The following is a 12,038-nucleotide window of genomic DNA, read 5'->3' as shown; positions in this document are numbered from 1 at the left end:
ATGATTCAGAAGTTTGCAAAGACTTATCAAAATTTAAAATTTAGTTACTCTTCAACGACATTTATTGGATAATAGTTTATAAGTAGTCACTAGGTGGTTTAAAAACCAACCATTTTTAGAAGCAAAGGCAATGTAAGAAATTAACACAGAGCTACAAATAAAATTTTGTATATTCTGCTGCTGCATCAAATGTATTATATATGAAGGTGAGGATTCGTGCTTTGTGTTGTGCTTATTGCTGCGAAGCATATACGATTGACATTTCCATGACCATAGGCTCTACTATCAGAGATAAAGATAAACCCAAGGGTGGTGGCAACAAAGGTGAGACTTCCTTCTTTGACTCCAGTCACTTCTTGTTCTGTAATCTCCATTTTATCAGGTCTCTGCTCTTAAACTAACTTCTCAGGCTCTCTTGCATAACAAACTCTGAGCTTGGCTGGATTGTATGTTGAGCACATGGCAAGTGATTTATGGCTGTTTGCTTTTCTGCGTTAATGCATGTGTCATAGGAAAGCAGGGCAGATCCTGGTAAGAAGGATGTTTGTTATAATCATTTGGCATACAGAAAAATTACCCATTCCTCCCATTAATGAGTCTATGCAGCTCAGTCTATTATTTTTGCAGAGGCAGCGACATTAGAGAAAACATTAGGAACATCAAACCCAAGCCCTCTAAACCTTGTTTCTTCATCTGTTAGCCTAAATCTCCTGTCCATGCCAACTTATTTAAAGGGGTTGTGCATGTATATTCTTTTGGTCACGGGCACCCAGCCAGTAGCGTTCAGTAGTCATCCTTAGTTATCATGCACCATACTCAGGTGAAATTGTATCAATTCTGCTGGTCAGTCATTTGGAACTGTTCATACCCCATGACAATATATCCATCATGGAGCTGCTCGGGGTGTATTATGCAGGCTCAGAAGTTGAGCCCTCACCATACAGGGCTGGTGACAGCTGTGTTATACAGCCAGCAGCTGCCTCTTCTGTCTTCATAGGAGACATTGCTTTTTTTACTTTTTACTGCATTACTGAAGTATTGTAGTATATATTACAACTGATCAATGATCGCAAGTTGAAATTCCTTTTGGAGAACTAAAAAAAAAAAATTTAAGTGAAAAATTGAGATGGCTTTTAAAAATATTTTCCATCCAAAAATGAAGAGATGAAAAATAAGCATATTTGGCCTCATGTCTGTTCAATAAAAAAATACAATTATTTAACCTTACGGTTAATGCCATAAAGGGGGAAAAAAAAATTTGAAATGCCTTTTCTTTTTTTAAAGATGCAGTACTCGAAAAAACCCTACGTATACTAGCCACTATGGCACCAATTAGAACTATAGCTTAACACTGAAAAAATAAGCCATCTCACATCTTCATTGCTGATGAAATAAAGTCATGAGTCTCAAAAGAGCAATACAAACTATTTTTTAAAATGCTAAAATAGAAAAAAAAAGTATGGTATATGAGTTTTGATATCTCTCTAATCATACTGACCTGCAGAATTTTGTTACCAGGTCATTTTTACCACATATTGAACGCTGTAAAAATAAGATCCAACAATAGTAAAAATTTCAGGAGGTTTTTTTTTTTTTTACCAAACCTCTCCCTTTTTATTTTCTTCCCCTGCTTTTCAGTATAGTATTTGATAAAGTGAATGTTGTCATTCAAAACTACAGCTAGGGTCAAAAATGTAAACCCTCATACAGCTATGTAGACAGCCAAATAAAAAAAATAATGGCTCTTGGAAAAGGGAGAAAAAAAATGAAAATGCAAAAAAAACACAAAAAGGCCTTCATTGTTATGTAGTTAATGTGAAGTGGTTTACAATACCTGAGAAAACAGTAACTGTGTACGGTTGGGGAAAGCACGGCCATATGTCCTTACGATCTAAAGAAAGAAACTAATACAGGGGTCTTCTGCATGAGCTGGGGGTTACTGGAGTCATTTCAATTTCTCTTGGTGATTGATACAGGTGGTCATGAAATGTTGGTGTGTGGCTCTTCCTATTAAAACTTCTTCCTCTTTTTCTTGCGATAAAAAGTTATATTCGTTTTGTAATCACAAGGCTTTTGTGGCTAAGAAATGGCCTAACTCTCGAGAGCGTTCCTGGAAATCATTATATTGGCCGGCTTTTTAATACTGAAGCCGAAAGCACAAATGTCCTTGATCAATAATACTTTATTTTCCATTGCAGATTTTTCGGACTCTGATTTAGACGATATAATGAATGGAGGCTACAAGCCAGACAAAGGAAGAGGAGGTAGAGACAAAGGAGACGGGAGACACCAAGAAGATGGTAGAGACCAAGGAGAAGGTAGAGTTCTGCTATTCTGTAGTTGCAAATAATATTACTATTTTTAATATTTTATTATTTGTTTCAATATAATATTCATTATGTAAACTGGGGGGCAGGTCACTGAAGGATTTTAATCATATAACGGCGCTGACCTGACACTGTCTGTAGGTTACTGTGTACAATCCTGCTGACAGGTTCCCTTTAGAGCGATTAAATATCTATTTTAACCTTGGGCTGCTCTTTTATCTCAATCCACACGTTTGTGTTCTCCGTTTAATGTCACATGCTACCGGGGCTGGTTTCTGGCCCGATATCAGCCCGATCCATTAATGGGATTATATCTTAATGAGTCCTACCTTGGTGGCTGTCCTACCTTGTAGGCAGGGCTCTGCTTCACTGGTGCTAGTGAAAGGGCTTCGCAGCCTGCCAGGGTTGTGAGTGATTGTTGTGCCATGCAGGCAGTTGCGGGGGTCACCCTCTCACTCCCCGTGCCTCCCTCTGCCTATGTGGACGGGGAGTGTATGTCTAAACTGTACAAAGCTGACATTGGGTATCCCAGCGGATGCATAACGTCACGTTGGTGAAAGTGAGGAGACAGTACTTCGTGACCCTCAATATATTAGTGACATCAAGTGGGGCTGCAAGGTACGGTTTCTCACACTATTACAATATGTTACACATGACGACGGAAAGCCCATAGCCAATAAAATATATCATGATTGTTACATTAAGTACAAAAGTAAGTTATTAGCATGTTTATTTCTGCTATAAGCAGCCGTTAAATATCATGTACACATCAGTAAATGTTTTTTGATGCTGCAGAATCAAGATATATTGTTCCTTTATAGAAGTAATTTCAACTCTATTGTCATGCACATTTTATAAAGTATGTATCTTGCAAAGCTTAGAACACAGTGTGCCATTTCTTTGATGTTTCTCCTCAAAATGTGTGAATAAATTCACAATTGGATGTTGGTATTCCCTGTGTCAGTTGAGTGATTATACAAATGGAGCGTACCTGCGCATTCGGACATTGTGTGAAATTAGGGCCATGAAAGTTATTCTGGTGCCCTCGGCAGATTAGTTTGATGGTACACTCCCAAAATGTTTGAAATGTTCAACTCTCAGTCGATAACTGCACCTGCAGCACATATCCGCACCAATGCAGGCTAAAGCACATCTAGTGGCTGAGTACCATGCATGTAAGCCCTCGTGTAGGATTACAGTTACTCCTGTGCGCACAGGGTCCTGGCGCCAGCCAACTGCAGGGCGCTTTGTGTCAGTGTGTCATTGCATGTTATCAGTGATGAGCGAATGTGCTTGAACGTGCTATGTCTGAGTCCCCGCGGCTGTTAGGCAATCCCTGCGTGTTTTTCTGGCTAAATATAAAGAAGGGGATCCTCTCTATTAGGGCCGTACTCCATGATGAGTCATAAGAATTGCCTCTTTGGGGCAATTCTTTTTAACCAGGGTTCATGTAAAATCTGTTTGTAGCATCAGAAATATTGTTTAATTTGACTATTCCTACAGATTCCAAATGAACTGGAGTATAAGTTGGTATACATGCAAGTGTAGGAGCATGTTCACACTGGCCATTAAACAAAACCTAAGATAGAAACCAAATGAACATATACCCAGCTCTAAGTAAGTAAAAAGCAATAGTGCATATAAATAACATAGTGTACTTAGAAAAATAGAAGTAGCAGGAATGAATATCCAAAATTAGCATATGGATACCATAAAACCTAACATTTATTCAGTCACAATATAAAATGTGAAACAATCACGACAAAAAAACAACCCAAGTGAAAAATGAAAAGGAAATGACACAGGTGCAGGAAAAATAATTAAAAACCTTATTGAGCCAATAGGTCTGTCATATAACACCACAGAAAAATCCTTTAGGACTTTTTTTTTTTTTCACACATAGACATAATGTGGTCTACAAGAGTATAAATGTAATCTCTTGTATGTTTTATTGACCACTTATAATGCTCACTAATTCACCAAATATGTTAAGATGAATTTAGGATGTTGCAAAACAACAACAAATCCTGAGCAAATATATGTTCTCAAACATCAGAAGGTGTATTCATAACCAGGCCACCACAACACTCTCTGGTGTCTATTGTATGGCCACAAAAACAGACCTATATAGCATATTTAAATATAGCAGCAACTTGAGGCATAAATTATAAGATACGCATCATCATAAGGCTATGTGCCCACGTAGCGATTCTGAAGCAGAATAAACCTGAGCAGAATCACACACCCTGCTCCCGGGAAAATGCATGCGTTTTTTGACGCGCGTTTGTCAAGCGTTTTTGCTTGCGTTTCCTAAGCGTTTTTGCCCATATAATTGATGGTATGCGGAATTGCGTGCGATTCCGCAAGATTAATGAACATGCTGCGTTTTTAATCGCTAAGCGTTTCCGCAGCGGTTAAAAACGCACCATTAGCACAACATGTGCGTTTTTCATTGCAAATCCATTGGATGCTTTTCTTAAGCGTTTATGCAGCAGAAACGCTTGTCTAAGAGCGCTGCAGAAATGCTTAAAAAACGCTACATGGGCACACAGCCTAAATCTTCCCAAGTATTAAGGTACCTAATAGATCACTGAATCATGCCACCCCATTCCAAATTTAATGGGCATTCCTTGTCACAAGTTGTTGGTACAAAAAAAACTTTTTATGATGATGCAGTGTGCTCACTTTGAAATGATACACATCTCACACAGTCCTTAACGGACATTATCAGATCTCACCCATACCACCAGGAAACCCATGCCTCCATGACACGTCAAATGACACGGGGTCCATAAAGATGGGTGACTTCACTCTGCCTCAGTGATGTACAGCGTCTCCCGACGCGTTTCATCCAAATCACGGACTCATCAGGGGAGTTGGAATAAAGCAGAAAGCTGCCTTACCGATGTCCTGGTCTGCGTAATATAAATATAGAAGCCGGGAGACGAGCCACACGAAGCCACGCCCCCAGCGTGTGACGCGCTTCCGGTCCATGGACCTCATATCCTGTGTATGGAACGCACAGATGGCTTCCAAAATATACAATCTCCATGGAGACCTGCATGTTCCCCAGAATAGCTGCAAATATAGAGATCTCATACGATAGACCATGGAAAATCATGGAACAACATCCTTAGTATAACTAAAGGTTGTCCAAAGTTGGCTGTACATAAAGGGCCTGTCACACTAAGCGATATCGCTAGCAATATCGCTATAACTTGTGACGTTATAGCGATATTGCTAGCGATATCGCTGTGTGTGATACTTACATCCGACCGCTCCCCCGCTGGTTATCGCTGATCGCGCGAGAACGTCCTGGACCGTTTCTCGTCGTCAGCTTCCTGCTGGGCTTCCTGTGGAGAGACGAGCGTGGAGCCGGACGGGAGGACGTCAGGATCGCCTAGTGTGACAGGTAAGTAGCGACCCCCGTCCTCTGCGATGTCGCTGGTGAGATATGCCTGTGTGGCAGCTCACTAGCGACCACTTAGCGATGCACCAGCGATCCTGACCGCGTCATATCGCTGGTCGGGATCGCTGGTGCATCGCTAAGTGTGACAGTACCTTAAGATAACCCAAATCTCTTAATGCAGGTTAAATTAAATGATAGTCTGTATGAGATAATGATAATAATACATTCATCAATCTATCATTGTACACAAATCCTCAATGGTATGATTCAGTTTCCCTGTCAACCCCATAATAACCCAAACCTCAGGAGTGTCATAGTGTCATGGGACTATATATTCATAAAACACTCTTTTGAGAGACAAAAAAATGAAAAAATAGATATAAGAGGATTCTAATGAAAAGGGATATTTGGGAAAAAAAATGCTTTCTCTATATGTTCTGCAAGCTTGAAGAAAAGAAAAAACATTTAATATTGTCACGTGCAAAAAATGATAGAAAACACACATTCTTCCTCACTCACGGGAGTGGAACTCCGGAGTTGGAATACCTGAGAGGACCGGGCTGAACCATATGTATCCACCTCCTATACAGGGAGTGTTAGGGGCAAGCCCATGACATCATGGTGCCCCAACAAACAACGGAGGCAGCTCCAGGAATGTCAGTCAATAGTACAAAAAATGGGAAGAAAAAGATTTTTATAGGAAACAGCTATAAGGTAACTGTTCATGCAGTCCCAACGGTTGCACTGTTTTCAGATGAAAAATCCACTTGCTCTCCTTTTGAAGGATGAGCTTATCCCAATCACCTCCCTCACGGTTGCAGTGATTTTGTCAATCCCAATGAAACATAATTTTTAAATCCCCATGATAATATAAATTCATGTGATTAGCAACCCGGGGTGTCTCTCTTATTGTTGATGTCACGGAGATGCTCACAAATCCTTTTGCGGAACTCCCTTTTTGTCTTACCCACATACTCCATTCCGCATCTACATGTGGCCTTGTACACCACGCATTCTGTCCGAAAATTTTATAAAATTCCGAACTGAGTAAGTGGTGCCCGTTACATTACTAGTGAATGTTTTGCATTGTGTGATTGATGTGCATGCCTTGCAACGACCACATTTATGACACCCTTTTATTTGAGTTGTCAATCCCGTCGATTCTTTAGATTGAAAATGGCTATGTACTAGCCTGTCTCATAGAGATCTGCCCCTTCTGTACGTGATCTGTGGGGTAGGGGAGATATATTGATTTATGTCACCATCCATCATTAATATCTGAAGCGTTGATCTTATCCGATCCGTTGGAAAACTTTGTTATGAATCAGATATTAGTTTCTCCTTCGCCTCATTGAGGGACACAGGATAGTGGGTGTATGCTACTGCCGCCAGGAGGCTGACACTAAGTGAATGAAAAAAGGTTAGCTCCTCCTCAGGAGTATACACCCTCGCCTCGATTGCAGGTGTAACCAGTTCTTGCTTAGTGTCCTAGGAGGCACACACGTCTGGTCTTTTTCCAGACTCTCTTTCTTTTTTTCCCCATGAAAATGAGACAGGGGCGACGGACCCTATTGAAAGAGTCCGATCTCCCCAAACCAACAATGGGCGAGCACGTGCGAGTGTCGCCTCCACGTATTCTTTTCTGCAACGTGGTTCATGATGCCGGACTTATCCCTGACCACCCTAAGGTATTGAAACCCTAGGCTATACAGAGGCACAAGTATAGTCCGTGCGGCCCCCACTGCACCACCAATGCTAGACTGCGGTGCTGCAAGGCGGCGGACGGTCCCTCTCCTCATCCCTTGGAGGGAAAGATGGAGCTAGGGTGCCTGCACCATCCTTGATTTGGATACAGCCCTACTTCCCCCCCCCCCCCCAACCTGAGGATCAGCTGGAGCTCCAGGAGTGAGGCGTGGCAGGAGGTGGGCTGGGAGGGCTCCAAAAACCCCCAGGGTCGGCATTCCCCTTGGCGGCAGTACGGTCGGGCACCAGCATGCGCCCCCATGGCGGTAGCGCTCGGCAGCGCATGTCCTGGCAGGCCTCTGTTTTTTGGCCCCGTATTCAAGCGAGCGCCGTAAATTTAGTCCCCGGCTTCTGCCGGTACTAGGCCACAGGCGGAAGCCCCACCCCCGTGACGCGGTGCTTCCGCCCTGTGGCCTCGGGCGGGTGCCGAAAAATTTAGTCCCCGGCTTCAGCCGGCACTAGGCCTCGAGCAGGAGCTCGGCCCATAGGACGTTACCGGCGGCGCCTTCTCTCCCTGCAGGACCGCCCACACGCCGAGGCGCACTTTTTGGAAAAGGGTGCAGCAGTTCGGCAGGCTGGACGCCTAAAGGGGATCCAGGAGTGGGCACAAGACTGGGGTAAGTGCTACCCCCGATGGAGTAAGGCCACCCTCTGTTTTTTTTGCCAGAGGCTAAGCAGTAGAACCTGCAGGCATATCGCCTAGCAGGGCCACCATGTCCAGAGCAGCTAAGACGCACACGTTTCTGTATGCTGCATGCACCTCTTATCGGTCTGCCTTCCCACATGCGAAAATCTGTGTAGTCTGCGAGTCCAAACGTGCCCAGGAGCCCTCCCCTGCAACCACCCGGAATGGGCTCTGTCTCTGTCGCAGTCCATGGCCTCGCTTACAAGAGCAATCGAGTCCTTTCAAGCCCCAGATAGGGGCAGGGATAGCGGCTCACCTGTCTTAGAGAGGTCCTCCACCTCACAGGAGCTTCCGGCCTACAGGGGCCGCTCTCTCACTAGGCAGACGCGGGGGTAACGAACCCACACAGCGTCTCCCGGTATCCGTGAGCTCTGCTTCTCGCTCGCCCTCGCCAGTAGTCGATAACGAGCAGAACTCGGATTACGACTCGGACGAGCCCCTTGTCTTAGTTACTCCGGGTCACCAGGAAACAGTCAGGGGGTCATTTAAGCGGGTCAAGCGGCCTCATAGAGTATTTGTCGCCCACCCTGGGTTTAATGACACAGGAAACGGCCGGACAGGCATTTCTTAGGCCAGAGAGCGCTTGAGGAGATACCCGTTAGCCCTTGATCTCCGTAAAAGGTGAGCGGAATTCCCGACGGTAGATCCATCCGTGTCACGCTTGGCCTCTAAAGCCCTGTTGTCCGTACCTAATGGTTCCTCTATTAAGGATCCCACCGACCGTATCATAGAGAGCCTGGCTCGTTCAGTGTTTGACGCGTCGGGTTCAGTCTCTCCCTCGTTCGCAGCAACTTGGGTAGCTAAGGCCATGGGCTTTTGGTCTGAATCATTAAACAGAGCCTTGCAGGGTATGGACCTGCATGCGTAGGTAGCAAATAGTGCTAATCAGATTGCATTGGCCGCAGACTACTTGATTCATGCATCTTTGGATGTGGCTAGCTGCGCAGCGCTCGCTGCCGCAAATGCAATTTCTATTAAGAGGGGCTCTGTGGTTGAGGACTTGGCGTGCAGATTCAACCTCCAAGAAGTCCTTAACTTCTTTACCTTATCAGAGCTGCCGCCTATTTGGGTGCCACTGGCCATTCTAGGCTGAGCGTGGCTGCATTCGCCTATTTGGTGAAAGGTTGGACCAGCTTATCTCTGACTCCATAGGGGGCAGGAGCAGTTTTCTCCCTCAATAAAGGGTTAAACAGCTTTTTCATCACCTGCTTCAGACACGGTTTCGGTCCTTTCGCAACCTCGGGTGGGCTTCAGCAACCATCCCCGCCGTTGCAGGTTGCTCCAACCGGGACAGGGATCATCAAGTCTCATATAGAGCCAACCCATTGGAGAGAATGCGATTCCAACAGCCCAAATCAAGGGGACCTAGGACCCAAGGATCTTCAGCCAAATGACTCGTGGCACGTTCTTGGAGACACCAGTAGAGTTGGCGGTCGCCTACTCTGGTTTCACCATGTCTGACTATCCGTCGTGCGCGACACATGGGTAAGGGGCTGCTACCCGCGGGGTACAAGTTAGACATTGTCTAACAGCCCCCAAGATGATTTTTTTTTTTTTTTGCTTTTTCGTCCTTCCAAAATGGAATCCCGAGCACAGGCCCTGTTAAAGGCCATAGAATTGCTCTGGCAAAATGGTGGTCATCCCCGTACCGGAAGAAGAAAGTTGTCAGAGTTTCTATTCCAACTTGTTCACGGCCCCGAAAGGGACGGGGCTGTCACGCCCATTCTGGTCCTTAAGCTTCTGAACAGTTTTGTCAGGGTCAGACATTTCCGGATGGAGTCTCTCCGCTTGGTCATAGCTGCCATAGAACAGAATATTTGGCCTCTATCGACATCAGGAATTTCTACGCTTCGCTATCAACGGCCTACACTTGCAGCTTCTCAGCTCTCCCCTTCGGGCTACCTACCACCCCCGGAGTGTTCACAGGGGTCAGGGCGGTCGTCGTAGCCATACTGCACTCCCGGGGCATAGTCGTCTTGCCTCATTTGGAGGACCTCTTGATCAGGGGCCCTTCATATTGAGCATGCAAGGAGAGCGTCAACGCTAGATACTCTTGCCAGCTTAGGGTGGTTGGTCAACCTGAAGAAATCCCCGATCCCTGCTCAGAGGAGTTCCCATTTAAGAATGATCTTCGGCACCTCCCGATGGTTGGTAATCCTCCCTCGAGACAAGGCCCTAGCTCTTCGGCAAGGAGTCCAGATACTTTGCCAGCCAGTCCCTCACACCATTTATCTTTGCATGAGGGTCTTAGGGAAGAGAATGGCAGCAATGGGAGCAATTCCGTTTGTCCAAACTCCATCCTCGCACCCTGCAGCACGCCCTCTTGGCATCATGGGACAAGAACCCATTCTCACTCGACCACCAGTGCCGGTTGTCCAGGCAGGTCAAACAGGCACTTGGATGGAGGACAGTCAGTTCCTCCCGTCTTCAGGGGAAACCCTTTTCCCCGGACAATGGGTTGGTGTTCACAACCGACACCGGTCTCCTCGGCTACGGAGCAGTTTTTTTCACCATCACGCGACCCAGGGACGATGGTCGCCACAGAGGGCACGCATCCCAATCAACTTGTTAGAGATTCGAGCAATCCGGCTGCCTCCGCAACGTTTTCATCATCCTCCAGCAGGCCGCCCCGTCCGGATTCAATCGGACAACGCCACGGCCGTGGCTAACAAATCACCAGGGCAGCTCCCGCAGCTGTGCAGCCATGCACGAGGTGAGACACATCCCTCACTGGGCCGAGAGGAACCACTCGGTGATCTCGGCCGTCCACATTCCGGACGTAGAGAGCTGGACGGTAGACTTCCTCAGCCAGCAGGGTCTTGTGTCCAGGGAATGTTCACTACACCCTGAGATTTTACTGCAAATATGCCGATGTTGGGGAACGCAGGACGTGGACCTGACGGCCTCCGGGGTAGGCACCAAGGTGGTCGCGTTGGTCGCCTAGGTCCTGGGACCTGCAGGCAATTGCCTGGAATGCATTGGTTCTGCCATGGAACCAGTATTCGCCTCCCATACCTATTTCCCCCGCTGCCGCTACTCCTAAGGATCATCAAGAGGATCAAGGCAGAAGGAGGTTCCAGTGGTGCTACTGGCCCCAGATTGACCTCGGCGGGTGTACTACGCAAACCTGATGCAGCTACTCGCTGACGTTGCCTGGCGACTGACAGAGCGCCCAGACCTACCTTCCCAGGTCCCGATCTACCAGCCGGACCCAGGGGCCCTGTCTTTGATGGCTTAGCCGTTGAATCTTGGGATTCTGACCTAGGCTGGGTTCGGATGCAATGTGGTTACTACAATGCTTAGTGCCCAGAAGCCCGCCTCAGCACATATTTTCCACCACACCTGGAGGATTGTCTTTTCATGGTGTCAGGACCACGGTCGTTCTCCACTGAGATTCTATATTCCCAACATTTTGGCGTTTTTTTTCCCAGTCTGGTCTGGACTCGGGTTTAGCTCCAAGTTCCCTTAGGAGACTGATATCTGCCTTATTCGTCCTGTTTCAGCGCAGAATCGCTACCAATCTGCAGGTGTAGACCTTCAGCCAGGGGGTCTCACACTTGGTACCCCCATATAGGACCCCTCGGGACACCTGGGACCTTAACCTGGTCCTAAGCAATCTGCAGGGAGCTATATTCAAGCCACTACAAGAGGTCTCTTCGACATACCTTCCCTGGAAGGTGGTGTTCCTTGTGGGGATAAGATCAATCAGGCGGGTCCCGAAGCTGGCAGCTTTATCTTTCTGAGCTCCGTTCCTGATATCTCACAAGGAGAAGGTGATTCTTAGGCCAGCTCCCCCTTTTCTGCCGAAGGTCGTTTCCTCATTTCGTGTTAATGAGGATATTGCCTTGTCCTCCTCTTTCCCAGCACCAGTACA

General features: G+C 46.3%; 1 protein-coding gene across 5 annotated transcripts in view; it reads left to right on the top strand.

Annotated features, from left to right (window-relative positions):
* CD99L2 (CD99 molecule like 2) overlaps nt 1-12,038 on the top strand; it is a 200,324-nt gene that overhangs the window by 170,571 nt on the left and 17,715 nt on the right. For 3 of the 5 annotated variants that reach the window (XM_073543615.1, XM_073543616.1, XM_073543613.1), the window contains one exon: nt 2,199-2,318. In XM_073543615.1, the coding sequence (XP_073399716.1) occupies nt 2,199-2,318 (120 nt within the window). Of the gene's footprint in view, nt 1-276; nt 325-2,198; nt 2,319-12,038 lie in introns of all 5 variants that reach the window. The other 2 variants (XM_073543614.1, XM_073543612.1) reach the window with 1 other exon arrangement.

This window comes from Dendrobates tinctorius, unplaced genomic scaffold (assembly GCF_039654945.1).
Source record: "Dendrobates tinctorius isolate UK_male_01 unplaced genomic scaffold, ASM3965494v1 ptg000133l, whole genome shotgun sequence".
Classification (NCBI taxonomy): Eukaryota; Metazoa; Chordata; class Amphibia; order Anura; family Dendrobatidae; genus Dendrobates; species Dendrobates tinctorius.
The sequence above is the reverse complement of the archived record's forward strand: the minus strand, read 5'-3'. Positions and strand labels throughout refer to the sequence as shown.